The sequence below is a fragment of the Sceloporus occidentalis genome, unplaced genomic scaffold (assembly GCF_023333645.1).
Source record: "Sceloporus occidentalis isolate IW3139 unplaced genomic scaffold, rSceOcc1.0.p SCAF_10, whole genome shotgun sequence".
Lineage (NCBI taxonomy): Eukaryota > Metazoa > Chordata > Lepidosauria > Squamata > Phrynosomatidae > Sceloporus > Sceloporus occidentalis.
The window spans coordinates 26,479,322-26,500,894 of NW_028316990.1; the positions used below are offsets into that span (position 1 = coordinate 26,479,322).

Sequence of the window (21,573 nt, forward strand, 5' to 3'; positions counted from 1 at the left end):
GGGAGTGTCCTGAAACCAAAGCTATGGTAAACCAAAGGTATGTTTATTGCAATAATAAACACCTGGAACCATAAAAAGAGTCAGTCTCTTTGTTCATGCACAAACCAAACATAGCAATAGTATTGCAAAACCTGAGAAGGGAATAACGGGTCATGCAAGACCAATCCCTTTGAAATTGTGCAAGCCCACATTCAACAGAATGCAAAAAACAATGGCATTATGTACATGAATGCTGAGGACCAAGCACATCAGAAGAGCAATCAATGCAACCCTGAGACCAACACAGCCCTCCCGAAAGCTGCGTCTCGGATGGCTCTGGTGTCCAACCTATAATGCTTAATAAAAGTCAGAGGTTGGGACCAGACAGCAGCCTTACAGACATCCTCTAAAGGAATCCCCGACAGGAATGCAGAGGATGCTGACATTGCCCTTGTAGAATGGGACCGCACCCTACCAGGGAGAGGTTTGACCAGCAGTTCATAGCAGAGGTGGATGGTACCGGCCACCCATTTGGAAAACCTCTGCGCAGAGACAGGCAACCCCTTCTTCGGCTCCGAGTAGCATTGGAAAAGTCTCTCGGACCGACTGGAGGCAGCAGTTCTGTCCAGGTAAAACGCCAGCGCTCTCCTGACATCAAGAGAGTGCAGGCTTCGCTCCGCATCCGAAGTCGGATTGGATGCGAGAGTAGGCAACACAATGTCCTGGCACATGTGGAAAGCAGACACAACCTTAGGCAAAAAAGTAATGTCTGTCCGGAGGACCACCTTGTCCTTGTGAAACCTCAGGAAGGGCTGGTCCCTCCGCAAGGCACAGAGTTCGCCCGCACGGCGGGCAGAGGTGATGGCCACAAGAAAAGCGGTTTTCCAAGTCAGTAGTCTCAAGTCCGCTGTGGCCATTGGCTCAAAGGGCCTGGATTGGAGAGCGGACAGTACCGCCTCCAAGCTCCAAGCCGGCGCCGGTACCGACACAGGAGGATGCAAGTTGGCACATCCCTTAAGGAACCCCTTCACCAAGGGATCCCTAAAAAAGGAAGCCCTCCCCCCGAATTGGTACTTGGCACAAATGGCAGACAAATAGCACTTGATGGATGCGAGGCACAGCCCCTCATCCAAAAGCGCCATCAGAAACTCCAGCAGCACTGGAGTGGACACCTGAGCAGGAGACAAGCCCTTTCGATCAAGGAAGAGGCTAAACCTCCTCCATTTGAGGGCATAGGACCGCTGGGTGGAAGGTTTCCTCGCAGCCAGGATCACCGTCCTCACCGCCTCCGGCAGGGCAGTTAGGGCTGAATTCTCCAGGCCACCAGCGGCAGGCTCTCAATGTCCGGGTGGAGAATCCGTCCGTCCTGGGTCGACAACAGGTCCGGGCGGGGATCGAGGCGGAGGAAGCATCTCCTGGAGAGATGGAGGAGGGATGCGAACCAAGGCTGTCTCGGCCACCACGGGGTGATCAGGATCGCATGCGGACGGTCCGTTGTCATCTTGGACACCACCCTGATGATGAGAGGGAACGGAGGGAAGGCGTAGAGGAGCTCTCCCGTCCAAAGGAAGGTGAAAGCATCTCCGAGGGATCCGTCCATTCGCTTCCTGGAGCAGAACTGGGGACAGTGGCTGTTCCATGTGGTCGCGAAGAGGTCGATCCGGGGAGTTCCCCACCGGTCGAAGAGGTCGCTGACCGTCTCGGGATGGAGCCTCCACTCGTGGCACACCGACGGAGATCTGCTGAGGCGATCTGCCAACTCGTTGTCCTCTCCGGGAAGATGAATCGCCTGGAGGAGGACCTGTCGCTGGATGTACCAATCCCAGATGCGGAGAGTGAGGTCGAGCAGGGTCCTGGATCTGGTGCCTCCCTGTTTGTTGATGTAGTACATCACGGTGGTGTTGTCTGTCCTCAGGACCACCTTGCCTGCGACAGCGGATTCGAATGCCCTCAGCGCCTTTTCCACTGCCAGCATCTCGAGAGCGTTGATGTGGAGAAGCTTGTCCTGGGCAGACCACTAGTCCTTGACGACCAGGTCGAGCAGGTGGGCGCCCCATCCCTCCACGGAAGCATCTGTTGTCAGAGTCAGTTGGGGCTGTGGTTGATGAAATGGCATCCCGGTGCACACGTTGCGGTAATCCAACCACCATCTCAGGGAAGCCGCTACCGGTCTCGGTACCGTGAGCCACTTGGACGGGGGGGTCCTCCATCGGGGAGAAGACTGAGAGGAACCAGGACTGCAGAGGTCGAAGGCGAAGCCTTGACCATGGCGTCACAAACGTCGTCGATGCCATGTGGCCCAGGGCGACTTGGACATCTCTGGCCCTCACCCTTCTGTGGGAGATGCAGGGCTTGATCGATGTCACCAGTGCCTGGAAACGGTCTGGAGGGAGAAAGGCGGAGCATGTTTCGGAGTCGAGGATGGCTCCGATGAACTTGACCTACCTGGACGGCATGAAGTGGGATTTCTCTCGATTGATGACCAGTCCGAGAGAGTCCAAAAGGTGCAAGGCGAATGAGACTGCTTCCTGCAACTCTACCTGCGATTCGGCGGCAAACAGCCAGTCGTCCAGATACGGGAAGACCATGAAACCTTTCTGATGGAGGTATGCCACCACCGGTGCCATGCACTTCGTGAAGACCCTTGGAGCCGTGGCAAGGCCAAAGGGGAGCACGTTGTAGTGGTACGAGGCAGCGCCCACGGCGAAGGCGAGGAATCTCCGGTGGGACTCCCGGATCCCGATGTGGAAGTAAGCGTCCTTCAGGTCGACGGTTGCAAACCACAGGCCCTGGTGGAGCAGAGGCAGAATGGAGGCCAAGGTTACCATTCGGAAGCGACGGTATTCGAGGAACAAGTTAAGTTGTCTCAAGTCCAGGATGGGCCTGATGCCACCATCCGTCTTCGGTACCGTGAAGTACCTGGAGAAAAAGGCCCTAGAACATTGGTCGGGCGGTAAAGGGGAGATTGCCCCCTTTTCAAGCAGAGTGAGCACTTCGTCGAGAAGGGTGTCCGAGGGGAGGGTGGACATAAAGGCTCCGGTCGGAGGGAGCTCTTGGAACTCGAGGGCATATCCCCTATGGACGATGTCGAGAACCCACGAGTCCGATGTTATTGAGGCCCAGGTGTTAACAAAGGGCCTCAAGATGTCCAAAAAGAAGAGGGGCGAAGGAGAGACGAAGCGCGCTGCGTCCCTTCAGGCTCTCTTCTTCCCCTGGTCATTATCCTGCCGACGGGACTTGTGGTACCGAGGCGGGAAATTGCGACGGCCAGAGAAGGAGGAAGACTGTGAGGGGTAACGGCGCCTCTGGGAGCCCTGCTGCTGAGGCTGCCGGTCTTGTGGGAATGTGCCCTGGGACTGACCTTGCGGTGGCCAAGGACGATTCCTCCTTCTGAAGGGTGAGATGGAAGTCGACGACATCCCGTGTTTTTTCGCCGCCGCCTTCATTCTGAACTTGCGGTTCAGACGCTCGTCGGTGTCGGCGTGAAAGAGGCCGGTGCCATCCAGGGGCATGTCCTCGATCGCCGATTTGACGTTGGCATTGAGGTCCGACCCCCTCAGCCAAGCATGCCGGCGCAGAGCCATCGATGCTGCCATGGCTCGTCCCACACAGTCGGCGACATTCCTGGATGCGGTGATGAGCCAGCTTCCAATCGAGTGGGCCTCATCGCGGATCTCAACCAGGCGGCGTTGGACCTCGTCTGGGACATCAGGGACGATGGGCGAGATCCCTTCCATCAAGGCCTGGATGTAAGCCCCCATACAGGCGTTGTAGTTTATGGCCTTAACGATGAGGGCAGCTGAAGAATAGGCCTTTTTAGCGAGGCCATCGATCTTTTTGGCCTCACGATCTGCCGGGGAAGTCGCCTGCTTCGGTACGAAGGTCTGTTGGGCCCCCTCAACAATCGCCGAGTTTTGCTTGGGGTGGTCAGTCAACCATGGGCAACTCGGCGGGGAGATCCGGTACAGCATCTCGACCTTCCGGGAGGACGCGGCGAGCGAAGCTGGAGCATCCCATGACCTCTGGACAATGGATTGCAGAGATGGCAGCATAGGGATGCAGGGCGGCGTAGGGACTCGACCGAGGACTCGGCGCTCCACAGGATCACGAGCCTCCTCCTCGGGAGGGGAAAGCTCGATGTCCAAGGTTCGGCACATCTTAATGATGTGCTCGCTGAAGGAGCAGACATCATCAGTCGGAGATGAAGGGCCCGGATGATGCATCCCCTGAGGTGAAGGCGGGTCGGATGGGTCCTCGTCTTCGTCCGACGGTTCCCGTGATGGCTGCAAGGGATCCCGGTCGGAGTCAGAATCAGAAGTCACGGGGATGTCTGGGACCTTGGCTCGGGATGGAGAGCGAGCTGGAATCCGAGGGACCACTGGCTCCGAAGGCTGACGACGGGGCTCTGAAGGCGGGCGACGAGGTACAGAAGTCGAAGCCACTGCATGGGAGGAAGAGGGTTTGTCTCCCTGGAAAGCCACCGGGCGCAGGTTCAGCCTCGTGAACTCCCTGAAGGCCGTCTCCTTCGGGACCGACATGTAGTATTTGGGTTTCGGTGTCGAAGAACATGTCAGTGTCTGGCTCCTGCGGCTCGTCCATGTCAGAACCAGGTTCAACCTCCTCAACATCAGAGTGGAAGGAGAGAGGGGACGGCTCCCTCTGGGGAGAGGCTGGAGCGTCATCACCGATGGCAGAGGGGTCTTGTGCCGGCGGTAGTGGTGTGACCAGCATGGCGGCCGCGTGCGAAGAGGCAGAGGTCTCTGGGTGCGAGGGGGCTGACCCCGAGGCCTTCTTAGAAGGGGAGCATTGCTTATGCGGGGCGCGCTCCTTCGCCTTGGGCTGGCGCTCCGACCCGGTGTGGTCCTTGGTGGACTTGGACCTCTTGGGTGCGGGAGCATCGGCTGCCTCCTTATGACGCCTCTTCTTGGAAGATCTCGGCGTCTCAGCCTGTTCTTCGGGGGGGGGGGGGAAGAAGGGGTTGTCCGGCAGGTCGTGCAGGACAGCAGCTGACTTGGAGTGGGCCTTGGCTGGCTTAACCTTCTCCGTTGGTGCGGCCTTCCCAGAAGAAAATGCCTCCGTCTCGGGCAACTTGGATGCGTGCCGGGATGCCTTCGATGCCGCCTTGGAGGCTGGAGGCGAAGCGAGCCGGACCTCCGCCTCCACGCGCTCCCTTGCGCGCGAGCCCTCCGGGGATGGCTTTCTCCCGGATCTATCCTTGGGCTCGGAACCCTCAGTCCCCGGGGTCTTCTGGGGGCGCTTGGAGGGTTCGTCGGTGACACTGGGTCTCGGGGGACCACGGGTCACATCGGAGGTGGTGGGAGATCGTGTCCCGGCCGGGACAGACACCACACTCGAAACACTAGCCCGGGATGACGACGCAGGTGGCGCGATCGGAGGAACCGACGACGAGCGGGGACGTCCCTCTTGAACCTTGCCCAAGGCAATAGCCGAAGTCAACCGGGACTCACGGTTTTTCCTGGCCTGGGAAGACAGAGACTTGCAGAGAGGGCAGGCTCTGGCATCATGGTCCTTGCCCAGACACAGGAGGCAGGAAGAGTGCAGGTCTTGGACGGGCACCTTGCCCCCGCAGACGTTGCATTTTTTGAAGGGCGCAGGCATCCTTCCAAAGCCGACACGTTGAGGGGAGAATCCACAAGCGAAGTCAAACAAGCCAAGAAGTCCGAAGTTACCGGGGCGGGAGAGAGAGAATGGTCAAAAACAGTCCGAGGTCAAAAACGAAAGTGATTCCAAGCAAGCAAGAGCAAGCGAAAGTTCCTTGAAGCAGCTAGCGCGGCGGAAAAAAGGAACTGGGGAAAGAGTGGAAAGGCAGGAGCCTTATAACGGGTGGGCGGAGTTACCGCCCAAAAGTTTCTATATGTTGCAAAGTAAACTTTGCCCAGTGATTCCAGAAGGTTCCGAGCAGCACTGCGCAGGTGCAGTAAAACCCATTTGTATGATTCGCAGAGACCACGAAGAAGAAGTGCTGCGGCTCATGGGTTCCTCCTCAGAGCACATGACAGCACTCCTGGAGCAAGGGGAGTGTGCCTATCAGCAGAGGAAGGACAAGCCCCAGGCAGATCCTGGAAAGATCACTGCAGCACCAGGAGAGATCAGTCCAGCAGCAGGACATAGCAACCCAGGAGCAGAGGTGACTCAGTGCCTCTCTGGAAATGCAGACTGGTCTGCTGGGGCAGATGGTGGACATCTTCAGAGCAGCCCAGGGTGGCATGGGTGGCAGTGTGGAGAAGGTGCAAGAAGCAGGTCTGACCCCCTGGTAGTGGAGCAATTTAGTTTTAATCTCACTCCATGTTTTCTTGTACAGTATAGTTGTCCCTCCAGATTTACAGCTTTGGGATTTGCGGGTACTCATTTTAGAGATCTCCTCACAAAGATGCAAGCCTGAGTCAAGCTTGAGTCCTTTCGCTGGTCTTGAACTCGCAACCTTATGGTTTTAAGTGAGTGGCTGCAGTACAGGCATTGAACCACTGCGCCACCAGAGCTCTCTATGAGTAAGACTCCTTGTCATGCCTCCAGAGCATCTTTGATGCTCTTGAGACATATATTTAGTTAAGATTATATTAGGTTTTCTATGTATTAGTTTAAGAGGGGAAATACAGATCTATAGCTTTAAGAAAGACAAGGATTGTGGGAAATCCCAGGGTCTTATGCTGTCTCCCTCTAGCTAGTTTCTGTGTGCAGTAAGATTTCCGCCAAGTCAGACTTGGAGAGAGTATTTTCCTTTGACAAAAAGATAAGTCCACAAAAGAAAAAAGATAAGTCCACAAAAGAAGAAAGATAGTCCTCAGATAGGGTTGCCATAAGTGAGGACCTCCAAACCGGGACAAATGTAGGACAAATGCAGGACAACGTTTTCAAATGTAGGACACATTTTATAAAAATGGAGGACACTCAAAAATTGAGGCTTTTTTTAGAAATGTTAATATAAATGCATGTTTCTTAGGCATGATCAAAATGGAGGACATTTTGACATTATTTGTAGACAGATCACGGAAATGTACTTCCCTTTCTGGCCACCCCCCTCTCCCCATTACAAACAGCACATTTGAGCATTGAACATGGCTTTATTTTAACATTGCCTCTTGCATATTTCAGAGGCTTATTCCACAACCAAACCCTTTGGTCAAGGGACTTTGGTTTTTCTTCATTTTGACTTGTTTTGTCTGTATTCCTCCCCACTAAATAAAGGAGACATGAAATGGAGTTAATGGGTACAAGTAGTTAAACAAAAAAGTCTTGTGAGACTCTGTAGGCAAGAGGTGAACCATGTTAAGAACTGCATTAAGCACACTTAGGCTGCTGCCACACTGCTTTCACTCTCATCACTCCATCCTATGGAATCCTGGGATTTGTAGTTTGTTGTGGTGCCAAGGCTGGGCTTTGAAATCTCAGGCATAAGAGAGGCAAAAGGCTTGGGCTGCATCTACACTGGAGAAATAATCTGGTTTGAGACCACTTTAACTGTCTTGGCTGAATGCTATGGAATTCTGGGAATGGTGGTCTGTTCCAGCACCACAGCAGAATTGCAGTTAAACCCCTGGAAAGCTCTCTGACCAAGGTGACCAATGCCCTCACCCCAAAATGTAGGGCACCCAAGCAAAAAAAATGTAGGACATGGCCAAAAATAAAAGCTAAAAACACCCATGTACTTATAAATCCATGCTTCTTAGCCATGATCCAAATGGAGGACATTTTGAAATTTGACCGAAGAGGACATGTCCTGGAAAAGGAGGAGGGTGCCTGGTCACCTTGTCTCTGGTCCAAAATACACTGCAGAAGTAAAACATTGCTGGACTGAAATGCCCAGAGTTCCTCACCAAAGCTGCATCCACACTGAGGAAATAATCCAGTTTGAGAGTGACTTAACTGTCCTGGGTTAGTGCTGGGGAATGCTGGGAATTGTAGTACATTGTGGCCCCAGAGCTATCTCTGACAGGGAGTCCCATAACCCTCCAAACGTAGTTGAACTGCAGTGCCCAGAATGCCTCTCCAGGTGCATCCACACTGAGGAAATGGTCCAGTTTGAGACTGCTCAGTGCTGGGGAATCCTGGGAATTGTAGTCTATTGTGGCCTCAGAGCCATCACTGACAGAGAAGTCTCAATGTCTCCCAAACACTAGCATTCCCAGGATTCCCTAGCACTGAGTTAAAGCAGTCTCAAAGTGGGTTATTATTCCTGCAGTGTGTGTGAGAGATATAAAAGCTAGGGACTGGATTCATTTGGAGGATCTCTGTGTCCAAAACACACTGCTTGGACTGCCAGGGCTCAGTGCTATGGAATCCTGGGAATTGTAGTTTATTGTGGCATTGAGCTTTGGCAGTTAAAGGGGTCTCAAAGTGCAGGGGGGGGGGGAAGAAAAGCCAGGGAGTGTGAATGAGCTCTGAGAGGAGGAGGAGGGAGGGAGCCAAGGGAAGTGGCCAGGACCATCAGCCTCCTCTCTTCCACCGAAGACTGCTGGCAAGAAGCTCTGCCCCCCGCCTCCTCTGTGGACCATTCAGCTTCCTTTTGTCAAAAGAGCTCTGGTGCCACAAGAAACTACAATTCCCAGAATCCCATAGCACTGAGCCATGGATGTTTAAGGGGGGAGTCAAACTATTTCTGCAGCCTTTTGCTACCCCAAAGCAAGGCAAAATCTCTTCCTTCCAAGCCATTGAAAACCAACCCAAGTGGAGGGCTGATTGCTTCTTTCTCATTGGTCAGCTTTGGGAGAAATTTGCATATTACAAGTAAAGGTGTTTAGGGCCTCAAAAACGACCCTGTGATAAAGAATTACAACAATACTGAGTGGTAGACATTTAAAAGATGAGGAGGCATTTAGACTCCCAGTGAAACAGGAACGATTTATGGCCTTTTTTTCTTTGCTCACTGTAACCTGAAAGTAATGCCTCTTGCAGGGTATATATACCAAGTGGGCTGGCAATAGCTCTGAGTGGCAGCTGTCTTGAAGCCCTGCTCTCTAGGCTAAGCCAGGCAGGGAGGGTGGCACACAGCCATGGGGAAGGGTGGAGCTGCCTCCAGGGCCTTGCTGGGGGGGGAGGTCCTGGGGGAGGGGCTAAACTGGGGCAGGACCGTGTGGCCCCGCCCCAAACCGGGAAAGTCCCGCCCCAGGCGGGATATGGCAAGCCTATCCTCAGAAGAAGAAAGATAGAATCCACCAAGAAGAGAGCAAGGTATTTGGGAAGAACTATTGAGAAAAAGGAGATCAGTTTCATGTTTTTGTGTTATAACCAGTAAAGCTTTTAAAAACTTAAGAAATTTGTGGACAAGTCTTTTGTTCTGGCTGTGATCCCGAGAGCCAGAGGCCTTACTACACCCAAAGTCCATAGTATTGCTCTTGGGACAAAACACTCCTCTCAAAAGTAGTGGTGGGGCAGCATGATCCTATGGGACTTGGAGGCACTGTTTTACAGTGACTCATCATTTTTGAATGGATTACCCCACTGAATGAAGTTGTCTCTCACCATCCTCTTCAGATCCTATCTAATGCTGTTACTGAATCTATACATTAACCTTCTCGCTACCTGGAACTCATTCAACACCTATATATGTTGCCTTTAGTGACCCAGATAATGGCAGGAAAGAGTGCCATTATCACAGTTACTTAATCAACAGATGTGAAAATGACTGATCAAAATCTGAGTCAACCAAAAACACGTCGCTTTATAAAGATTTTAAAAAAAGTTTTACTGTGCAATACGCTTCAGGAAGTGAAAATGAAAGTACAAAAATAACTTTTATGATATTGCATTCGACTCAAAATAAAAAAAGTGAACTGAAAATTAAAGTAATAAATAAATATAAAACATACCAAATTACAAAAGAGATCAAGTGCCTTCAAGAAACATCAAAGTAATCACTGGTCTGTATTTCCAAAAATCCTTCTATTTAAATACTCTACTCCTAAGGTAACACCACTGCACACAACAAACACCCCTTTTAGCACTGGCATATCAAGTAATCTGTAGTCTTATTTCTAATCTATAAGGCAATATCCACAATTCTTAAGATACATTAATTTGTTAAATCATTTGTTATGCTTTCTTGCACCTTTAAGGGAAATACTCAAGTCATGCAAAAGCATTACAAACCACAAGTAAAATCTAAGAACTATTTAGGACTCCAATAGATTAATCTATCAGAAAACGATTGCATTGTGCTGCATAAATTAGCCAACAGGAGCCTTTTAAACAGGTTTAAACATGGTTGGCTTATTCTGGTTTCCTATAAATGAGAAGTTAATTCTGTCCTCCTTTGGTCATCTCTTCACTCAAGCAGATAAAGCAAGCCAGAAATGTAAAGTTTCATGTAGCATCCAAGCCCAGGCCCCTGGTTTGTTGCTCCCAAACAAACAAAGATTCACTGACAAAGCTTGTTTTAGAGAAATAAGACCAGAGGTCTAGGTCTGGACATCACATCACATTTGGCTGTACATCCTTGGCTTTTTAAAGTTACCCACATGTACTTGCTGCTAATATATAGTAAAACCCAAGCAGGACAGCAATTGCGACTTGTTATATGTGAACACTTCACTATGTTACAGAACCGCTAAGCAGCCTGTTAACTTTTGCCATCCCCTTTTGCACTGATATTACTGTAACCTCCCTCCCCCCGAAGAGACACTCCAGAAGGTTAGTTCAAAACACTGCATGATATACAAGAGCATTAGAAAATTTATATAACGAAGACATTTACAGTCATTTCCATATAAATTAATAGATGTGGCAATTTTTCATGTCTTTCCTCACTTTAGAACTGAATTATGTCACTGAATTTATGTCAAATAATTTAAATCCAAACTATAATGGTGCCAGATATCAAATTCCTAATTCATATAATGCTAGGCTAACAATTGAATATTAATATAATCAGGCTTAATACAGTGGAGCCTCAGTATCTGCAGACTTGACATCCACGAATTTAAGCATCCGTGGATGGTAAGCCTACCGTATCCCCAATGGTGGCATGTGCACGTGGCCACACCACATTAGGGACAGCCCCCATTGTCCCCAATTGTGGCACATGCATGTGGCCCTGCCACCATGGGGCTGTCCTTAATGGCGGTGCAGCCATGCGCATGCTGCACCAACAGGGCTTGAGGTTCCACAGATTTTGGCCTCCAGCAGGTGTGTATATGTGTCTTGAATAGATCCCCTGGGGATATCAAGGTCCCACTGTATCTTCTATGCGCCAGATACAGTGGCGTCAACTAATACCAGCTAATAAATTAGGTGCACATTCCCCAGCACGGCTGTTTTTGAGTCAACATTTCAAAGCCATAATGTGATCTAAAGAGGTTCCTTTCATAGAAACAGTAGTTGGAAATAAATTCCAAAGCAAGTCCCTTTTTCAGAAATGGCTTTGTTAATTACAAGAATGTAAAATTCTGTGAAATTGCACAGAATCTAAGGGCCAAAAGCATTTTATAACGTTTATTCAACATTTCTATATTTGTTGTTTTGAATGAAGATGACAGATCAGAATCTGTGGTATAATTAGCACTCAGGAGATTATAATCATACCCAGAAAAAGCTTGTTTCTCCAGCAACTATCCAAAGACTAATTGGGTTTAGGGGGGAAATGGGGCAAATGTTTAGCAAAAGAAGCCTCTTAAAAGAACTGCTTTCATTTTTAATATACTTTGATTGCATTTACACTATTGAAATAATCCAGTTTGACACTACAGCAACATCAATGGCTCAATGCTATGGAATTCTGGGAACTGTTCTGTGAGCCTTCTCTGTCAGAGAACTCTAGCACCACAGCAAACTACAATTCCCAGAATTCCATGGCAGTTGAAGTGGTGTCAAATTGGGTTATTTTAGCAGTTCAGATGCAGCCTTGGTCATCTTTCAGACTTATTCAGGAAACTGGCACTTCAAAACTCTGGTTTGTTGACATACAAGAGATGGTTCTGCTAAATGCACATTTCATGTTTGCTAAAAATTCAAGCTTTATGATATTTTAAAAGGGATATTTCACAAAATGTTAGGGGAGCATGACTGGCAGGAAAAAGCAGTATTTATGCTGCAAGATGAAGCATACTAGCCACGGATGCTTTAGCCAATATATTTGCAATGAAAGACAACATTAGTCCCATTGATTTTAGTAGTGCTGAAGTGGTTAAGAACAACATTCTGTATGGTTAAAAGATGGCAATCATAAGAGAATCCACACACAGCTGGAGCTGAATGCAATCCTTTTTTTAGAAGTGCCTTAAATAAAATTCAAACAATTACACAGACAACTATTAATATATAAGGTATAAACTGCCATCTTAAGTGTATGTATAGCATTCTAAGTGGTGCAGGATACGTTCCAGTTTACAAAAGCTGTTCTTCCTGAGAAAATACAATGTATGTTCTTTTGGGGACGTAAGCAACACTCATAAGAGAAACATGCAGAGTAAACTGTTATTATTTTCATTCCATTCACCATCTCGTTAAATCTAAACAATCACAGAGTTGATGCTTGGCATTTTTAAAGGAAACATTCAGAAGCAAACGCTTATCCAAGTGAATGCTGTCTTCTTAAGTTGTCACAACATTTGGCTTCTTTCTTTGGATTTCTCCTGCATATACTCCTAAAAACAAGAACAGACAGAAATACTTTCTTATTAAAATGTTAGCCCCTTAGTTCAGTTTAACTGTATTCATTTAAATTGAAACTTTTACAACAGTCCAGAGACAGACAGATAGACACATACCCCAGCTGTATGAAAGGAGTAGATAAATTTAAGACAGTGGAAATCATGCAGCCTTCCAGCTGTTGGACTGCAAGTCCCAGCAGCCCTGGCCTGCATAGTCAATGGTGCTGAATGCTGTGAGTTCCAGTTCAACATTTGGAGAACCATGTAATTCCCACCTCTGATTTGAGACCTACCTAGACGTATCGCTATCATAAATATAAATGCAGCCATTTAATGTAGAAGAAATAACAGCAGAAGCACAGTTTACAAGACTATGTCCAAATCCAAAAATAGTCTTTTCAGGAAATTCAAGTCACGCAGTGCTGAAATACTAGGCAATGGTAGAAAGAGTTGATGGATAAACTCATTGGAAATATGAGTTTCTGAATCTAAAGTGCTATTTTGATGGGAATACAAGATGCCAGATGCCTTATGTACCTCTGAATACTGGAAATAAAGTCCAAAAACTGCATGTTTTCTTTTGGCTCTTTCAGAACACATAGTGGTGGGGGAGAGGATGAAACCCAGGGGTATAATTCATCTGCCAGAAACCCCAGGTTTGATTCCTATCATGCTTCGTCTGTCAGAAACCCCAGGTTTGATTTCTATCAGTACGGACATGAACAACCACCAATTAGAGTTGACAATATTGAGCTACACAGACCATGAACTGGTAAGGTGGCTTTCCATGTTCTGAACTATATTTTTACATAAACAGGATGAACATAATATAGACTCAATATATAAAAGATCGCTATAATTTGGTGGAGGGGGAGAGAATAGCATTAGGAAATAGACAGAGCCTTCACCACCATTGTAGAAAAAGTGTGACAAAGGAAGACCAAAGGGGCAAGCAGTCTGCAAACAACAATAAAAAGCTTTAGGAATCCTCCATACACTTCTAAGGAATTCCAGAAAACACTTTCGAGACCTATTCCCAGAATTGAACACTATCCAAACAAGCTGCCTTTTGGTTTAAAAACACTCACCAATCCAGCCCAGGTACACCCTTCCTTATCAGAGAAAATCTATCATGAATAATTCATAGGCCACAATGCAAAAAAACAGAAGACAACTCCCTTCTGCTTTATTTTTCATCCTTCTAATTCCCAAGTTAACATTAACCATTTGAAACTCTTCATTGTGCGTGACCTCTTTGAAACAGTGCATAAACATTGTTGTTAGTGCCCAAGATGTACCATAGATTTTTCTTCAGTAAATCTGCTGAAGAAATACTTATGTGGAGCATTCATGCGCAACAATGTGAGGAGCACGTGTGTGTTGCAGGTAGGAAGTAGAAGTGAGAGAATAAAAGGAAAAAAAGTATTCAGGCACCTGATGAATGTTAATTGCAGCTTATCTATTAATAGAATAGGAATACAAGCAATTAAAAATGGTGACCAACTCCATTTCTGGAGCTTTTCTAAGTGGGACTATGCTGGAATATGCAAGTCAACTAAAATGAAAGTCGCCTATTCATGCAGCAGGTAATCACAGCTATACTTTCTAGCAGCAATTCGAATCAGAATTAGTATAGCAAAGCTAGGACATAATAGCTGATGCAGCAAAAAGGGAAGACATGTACTACTTAAGCCTTTCCTTTTGGATTGAGCAATTTATGAGATACAAGCACTCATTTTTACACACCTGAAAGGGCCTTGTTAGACACTCTGCTCTCTGAGGGCTTCTTTCTATTTTGCTCAGCCCCCTTCACTGAGGTTTTAGAGGTTCTAATTGAATATAAAAGAAATTAATAAGTCACTTGTATCCAAACTAAAAATATGCTTTCAAAAATATTTTTTTAAAAAACCCAAAATTAAAAAGGATCTTTGTCAGAGTATTCCAAAATAACACAGTACAGTCTTCTCAAATCAGAGTATTGCAGTATTCCCATTAATTAAGGCCACTGTATGATCATTAATGTTTATAGGGGATAACATCTAACTATGATTAGGCGATACATGAACAAACCTCATGCTTATATACTCTCTCCCTCTCATGTCCCTTCTGCTTATATAAAACCTGGTTTGGTGGAGGGCTTAGTCCATTGACATAGTATCCATACAGAAGATTCCGGGTTCCAGACTCCATCTCTGACTTTTATGTATAATGAATTGGACAGATCAGTGGTTTAACTGGTATAAGGCAATTTCTATGATTGGTCACCACACTGTAGTTTGTGTGATCTTTCTTAAACCAGCATTGTGTAATGCTGAAAGTGAAGGATCAGACAGCTTCATTTAGTGATTCAAACCAAGCCAGCAGGGGAAGCAGATGGGTTGGGAGGGAATACAAAAGTGCAAGATTTGCTCATGTCAAAACTATGTATACTTTGCCTATCCATGAAGCCAGGACAACAGAAGAACAATTGTATTTGTAGAATAATATTAAGGCTCAAATGAAACTGCAAGAAAAATCACAGGTCTACTGAATGTACCACAATAGAAGCTAGATGTTAAAACTGCCTCAGTGGGGAGAGTATTAGCACTTTATATCCAGTAAATACACAGTAAATTGTTTGATATGTGAACAATGCTCATATTTCTGAAAGCAGCTACAGTCCCACCAACCCTCTTTGGAATTGTGTCTATTTTGCTTGGAGAAAAATACTAGAACACTGTTTCTGATGGGGCGCTGCCTGAGAATCCCAACGTCAAAGAACAAACACTTGTGTCATGGCTCGGATCTTAGCCTTGTTTTTTATGAAAGGTCATTGTTCCATTACTGAAAACAATAGCACTCTTACCCTTGTCTGGAAAGGAGTCTTTGAATAGGAGCATTCTGGCCTTGATTTGGCTGAAGAACTCTGTAAAGAAGAAAAGCCACATAAGAATTTTATAATTACACACTACATACTGGCAGAGTAAGGGCACCACAATGGGAAACCATGACAGTTGTAGCATTGTTCATAGAATCATAGAGTTGGAAGAGACTGCAAGGGCCATCCAGTCCAACCCCATTCTGCCATGCAGGAAATCTAAATCAAAGCATTGTTCCATTACAAAAAAGAAAAAGGGGGAGAGAGACAAAACAATTTCCATACTAACCTGTTCTCTGGTGTTTTTTGCTTCACAATCACCTTTTTATTTGGCATACCCTTTTCAGAAGCCCTAAAATGAAAAAACAAAAAGCAAAACAAAGTTCACACACATTTATGCAACTGTTCTTTAGGGAAAAAGAAGAAAAATACCAAGCAAGTATTTGACTGAACAATGAAGAGTTTTAATGCTTTAATTCTTTGACACATCCTACAGTCTTGTTGGTCTTAAGAAACTAAGGAGCTGGACAGATGGGGGGAAAGGGGCAGACAGAGGCCACACCTTTATCCCCCACATCCCCCAAATGCCATGGCGACCGCACATTGCAGCAACGATGCACTCAGAAAATGGAGCTATGAGGTGCGGCTCCTTTTTCTGCCGCTGCCAAGGCACCGTTAGCACCCTGGAGCGGTGTGGTAATCTCTGATGTGCGCCACACCATTTGGATGCAGCGCACAATGCAAGCCATCGGCGTTCACACTGTCTGAAGGCATGCACGCCAAAATGGTGCTAGGAGAGCTCGGGAGGGCTCAGGAGCGCAGGGATACTCCGCTCTCCCAAGCCCATAAATGAGCCCCAGGACAGCGCTTTTTGCCCATCTATATCAGGCCTAAGATACAATGCTAGTATTAACATCTATCTAGGGAATATCTAGGTCCTCCAGCATGACTCTATGGTGAACATCTGCCAGAAGTTGTTTATTTCAACAGGTTTCAAATGGTTTTACATTTCCACAGTAAGTCCACGAACATATCCTTCATGGATATAGGGGTTGTATAGTATTAGTTCCAGCTAGCAGAGACCAACCGCATCAAGTGTTGAACAGTAAAATAACTTTCACGTAAATCCCACTGCTTCAGTGGGGTCACTCTAGTTGGGACTAGCGACTGGATTTTGGCCTGTAACTTAAAATTGGCAATGACTTTTAAGTTCTATCTATTTTAAGTAAAGGTAAGAGTATTACCCTCTGACAAGATTGTCAAGTCGTTGCCGACCACAGGGGCCAGTGCTTATCTCCGTTACTAAGCCAAAGAGCCAGTGTTGTCAAAGATGACTCTGTGGGCATGCAGAGAGCATGATTGCACAGAACACTGTTTACCTTCTCACTGAAGTGGTACCTATTTATCTACTTGCATTTGCATGCTTTCATGCACTGAACATCACTGTGTTTCTTTTACCATTTTCTTACATACTTCAGGTATTTCTTTCTATCCAGAGACTTCTGTGTAGCTGTAGAAAGTGTCACTCTCTCTTTTGGGGCCTTGGCTTTCTCCTACATAGGAAGAGTTCAGATATTACTATCACTGCTTTTAACTGAAAAAATAATACTTTTATATTGGGGAAACCAAACTTTACAAGTTTTAAAAAACAAATTCACCATGACTAGTATATTCATATAAATGTTGTTTCCCTTAGGTGCTCTGATCTAGTAAAAATAAAGATAAAATATGATTCTCTTATTATATAATGAGCATCTTTGACAAATGACTATAACTATAGAGCCAACAGCTTCCATCTTAAAGCAATAAATCATTTGAGCTACTTCAGAGAAATAATCCAATCTTCCTGCAAATACAAAAACGCGTTCTTTAAACAAAGTGCCACTGCAACAACACACCAGCTGGCGGAGCATTTTCTCTTTCCGGACTTCTCGATCATGATGCAGGATGTTCATTTTCTCAGACACTTCCATTTTGAAGAAAATATCGTGGATATCATACAGTGCTGCTCTCAACTGGAAACAGACAAATAAAAAATCAATGCAGTGCAATTATGATTGTTTCAAATGGTGCCCCTTTAGTAATTTGAACAAATAACGGGATGCTACAGGGTCTAGATTACAAAATCTTTTCTTCCTGTTCCATGGTGTGCGATGAGCTTGTGTACAGGAAAGTTAGCATTTTATTCAGATTTCACCAGCATCAACTCATAATGTAAGGCTCCAGACCATACATCACCTGAGCTGCCACCCTTTCCTGCAGATTAGCATCTTGAGCTGAAACGTTTCCTCTCTTTAATGGAGCTTCTGACTGGAAGTTTTTAATAAACTCCTTTGTATCCTAAAAAATCCAGACACATCTGAGTTAGCAAAATGATAACCACACAAACACACACTTCTATGAGAATGAACTGGAGAGCAAATTTCAAGCAAATGCTTCTTTAAAAAATATATCAAATGTCTAAAAGAATCTTCTACCCAAGAAAGTTAGTTAATCAATACAACTTTTGGTTTTTGTACACTACACTGAAGCCTTCACATGTAACCAGTTTGTGAATATTTGTTAGTAAGATGATAAACCTGAACATGTTTGGCCTCTCATTTCCATCTAGGCAAGTCCCTCAGATGAACATATTGAAAAGCCAACATAGCAAGGCTATGTCTTCAGTGTTACAAACACTAATTTAAAGAAAATACCACTGAAAGCTAAACACCATCATCATATTTGTTGCTATTATTATATTTATTTCTAGCCTGCCTTTTTCTCAGATTGGGATTCAAAGCAGTTTACAACAATTAAAAAAAACATTGTTAGAAATCCACAAAATACAAAAGTTAAAACACAATTAAACAATAGAAAAAAAAATTAAAGCCAGGTTTAAACTTAAGATCATTGAAACGCACACATACACCAGTACAACAGTTAGCAATATCCAAGGCATTGTATAAGATGGGCCTTATATCATTGCTCATCAAATGCCTGTGAAGATAGAAAAGTATGCCAGTCTAACTTCTCTGGGGACACCACTCCCATGTTCCCACCACATGCGCCTCTGGAGGTGGTGCGACAGAGAGAAGGGCCTCCCCAGCAGATCTCATAGCATGGGCTGGTTCATAAGGGAGTATACAAACTTTCAAACACATCTTTCAAACCTCAACAGGATTGCAGTATAGGTTTGGTGAAACAAAGTTCTGTCAAAAACCCTTCTGGTCTTTTAGGTATGGCAATATCCTGCAATGACAGCTAGCCAGTATTTTGCTAACCTATTAATATATGTGCCCAAATGATAGCAGCAGAGCTGGCAGTGGTTCTCCCCCAATGTCAACTTCAATACACAGTTGAGTTGGGGGGGCTGCTTTTCTCTCCTCACCTTCATTCAAATTTTGTGCTGCGAACAAAGCAGCAGAAAAAATGATCTGCAGCCTCCCAGAAGTGAGGATTAGGAATCATGGTAATACTGTTAGATGAGGAATGTTATTTGAGCACAGGGGAAGAGACAGGTTACAGATGGAAGAGAAGATAGGTTGAGAGAATAAAGAACAACAGGTGGGAAACATAGCAGACAAGGAGTAAGAGTGGTTTCGGTTTCTTGGGGGGGGGACATGTTTGTCGAGTAACAGCTGTTCCAGAGAAAGTGTTCAGTGTTGGTTATATACAAGCATGTGTGAAAGAAGCCCCTGCAAAGGGTTCCTTACTTTTACAGTTTGCCTGAGATGTTTCAGCTTCTCCGTTTGCAAAAGTCTTCGAGTTAAGAATCCCTTTGCCAAAGCCGAGATCTTGTTCAATTTTCTTTTCATTTCAGGACTATACACCTTAAAGAGAAAAAGTAAAATGGTACCACGCAAACAAAAGGTGTCTTGTAGCTGTTCCAGGTCTTTAAAAATTATGCTATTTTGCATTTTTAATTCATTTTTATTTAATTCTACACAATAATAATACTTTGAATCAATAATAAAACAAACAGTTTGTATCTGTGTGTAACAGCAAATGAATAATCCTCTACCACTTCTTTTTTGAAATAAATAAGAGCAGTTGTCTTTTGTGTTAATTATTATAATTTCATGTCTTGTATGGAATTTCGTTCAGTATATCTTTCCCTAAGTTCAGCCTGAAAAGGTGGCGATTTCATGTGTAGAATCATAGAGTTGGAAGAGACCGCAAAGGCGATCCAGTTCAATTCCCTTCTATGCAGGAACACAGAATCAAAGAACCCCCAACAGATGGTCATCCAGCCTCTATTTAAAGACTTCCAAAGAAGAAAACTTCACCACACTCCAAGGGAGCGTGTGCCATTGTCCAAAAGCTCTTACTGTCAGAAAGTTCTTCCTAATATTGAGGTGGAGTTTCTTTTCCTACAGTTTGAACCCACTGCTCCACGTTCTGTTTTCTGGAGCATCAGAAAACAAGCTTGCTCCATCTTCAGTATGACACCCCTTCAAACATTTAAACAGTGCTATCATGTCACTTCTTAACCATCTCTTCTCCCGGCTAAATATTCCAACCTCCCTAAGTTTCTCCTCATAGGGCATGGCTTCCAGACCCTTCACCATTTTGGTCGTCCTCCTCTGGTCACGCTTCAGCTTGTCAACATCCTTTTTGAATTGTGATGCCTAGACCACAATATTCCAGGTGAAGCTTATCCAAAGCAGAACAGAGTGGCACTAATTACTTCCCCTGATCTAGACACAATACTTCTGTTGATGCAACCTAGAATTACATTCGCTTTTTTAGTCACGACACACTGTTTACATATTCAAGTTGTGGTCTACTAGGACTCATAGATCCCTTCACATATAGTCTCCTTAAGTCAGGTGTTCCCCATCCTATATCTGTGCATTTCATTTTTTTCTGCCTAAGTGCATTGTCATTCAGCCTTTGTGTTAGGGTTGTTAATTTGATGTCTGTGGGTTCCAAAGATGCAGACCAATCCTTCTGTAGGTCTTTTACAAGGTTTTCCTGGGACTTTTCCAGCAAATCTGGAAATGAGACATCTGTCATTTGCAAAGTGCCATTTTCCCTTCCCTTCCCTGATATGCCTGGTCTGTGAAGCATGCTGGATTCTGGGTCATCCTCTGTCTCTGTGACAATTTTAGATCCTTTGTTTTAGGATGAAAATCCATAATGGTTTGGTCTGCTGTCCTTTTGCTGCCCAGCATTCAGGCAGTTTAATTGAGCTAATTTTTAAAGTCTGAATAGTCCAATATTTAGAATATTTAAGAGGCTTTTTACCGCTCGATTTCTAGGTGTCACATTAGGCAGTCAGCCATGCACTTGATATTTTGCATTTAGCAACAGTAACAGAGTGTAATTCAAATGTTTTCTAGGTTTAAAATAAGCTATTTTTTAAAAAAAGAGGGGGAAAGCACACTGAAGTGAAACAACAGCTTATGCAAAATGCTAAAGAGCTCTAAATAAATGCTAGATTTGTCAAGGAACTTTTAAAATATACACCTCTGTAAACAACAGCAGCAGCAACTACTACTACTTTGATTTACTGACCTGAGACCATCTCATTTTACTTCTGTTCACAGCCCTGGATGCTGTAATGGATTTTCTGCTCACTGGTGGTTCCCAAAGGTAGAATGGAGATTCAGCAACTGTTCCAGTCACAGTGGCACTGGCAATACCTAAATTTGGGGGGGAAAAGCAAATGAATCACGATTATGCAAATTCAGAACAACATCTATGGCCAAGATGAAATGTTGCACTTCTGCCCCTCCCCTGCTCCTTCAATGTTCCATGAAACCTAAACAGTGCTTTGCAAAGCTACAAAACCCTCTGGAGCAGACTTTTGGCAACACAGAAAATTGCAGCAGAAGGGTTCCAGGCGTGCTAGCATTTCAGTCTTGGGCTACATTCTTTATACATTCATAGTAGCCAGAATATTCTTGATTCAATAATCACCCTGCCTAGAAAAACAGTTTTGCCACATGCAAGACCATTCAAATTTGGATCTATCTTTAAAAGGTGGGGTGCTGAAAGGAGATACAAGTACTTTTTATTCTTAAGATTGCTACCCAGCCACTACATAAAGGGATCATTGTCAAATTTAGCCTGCAGTAATTTCATTGATATTTAGTTTTGTTCCTTTATTTTCTATCTTTTGCATGATTCCTTTGTCATATGTAAGTA

At 45.2% G+C, this 21,573-nt stretch overlaps 1 protein-coding gene across 3 annotated transcripts in view; it reads right to left on the reverse strand.

Annotated features, from left to right (window-relative positions):
• Positions 1-9,657: 9,657 nt before the first annotated feature.
• The window catches only part of LOC149306245 (centriolar coiled-coil protein of 110 kDa-like), a 33,609-nt gene continuing 21,693 nt past the window's right edge, over positions 9,658-21,573 (reverse strand). For 2 of the 3 annotated variants that reach the window (XM_089477130.1, XM_089477134.1), the window contains exons 7-15: positions 20,941-21,068; positions 19,137-19,253; positions 17,680-17,781; positions 17,340-17,456; positions 16,915-16,994; positions 15,731-15,793; positions 15,430-15,489; positions 14,331-14,413; positions 9,658-12,578 (exon numbers count right to left, since the gene is read on the reverse strand). In XM_089477130.1, the coding sequence (XP_089333256.1) occupies positions 12,526-12,578; positions 14,331-14,413; positions 15,430-15,489; positions 15,731-15,793; positions 16,915-16,994; positions 17,340-17,456; positions 17,680-17,781; positions 19,137-19,253; positions 20,941-21,068 (803 nt within the window). In that variant the 3' untranslated portion in view covers positions 9,658-12,525. The remainder of the gene's footprint in view (positions 12,579-14,330; positions 14,414-15,429; positions 15,490-15,730; positions 15,794-16,914; positions 16,995-17,339; positions 17,457-17,679; positions 17,782-19,136; positions 19,254-20,940; positions 21,069-21,573) is intronic. The other variant, XM_089477133.1, reaches the window with a different exon arrangement.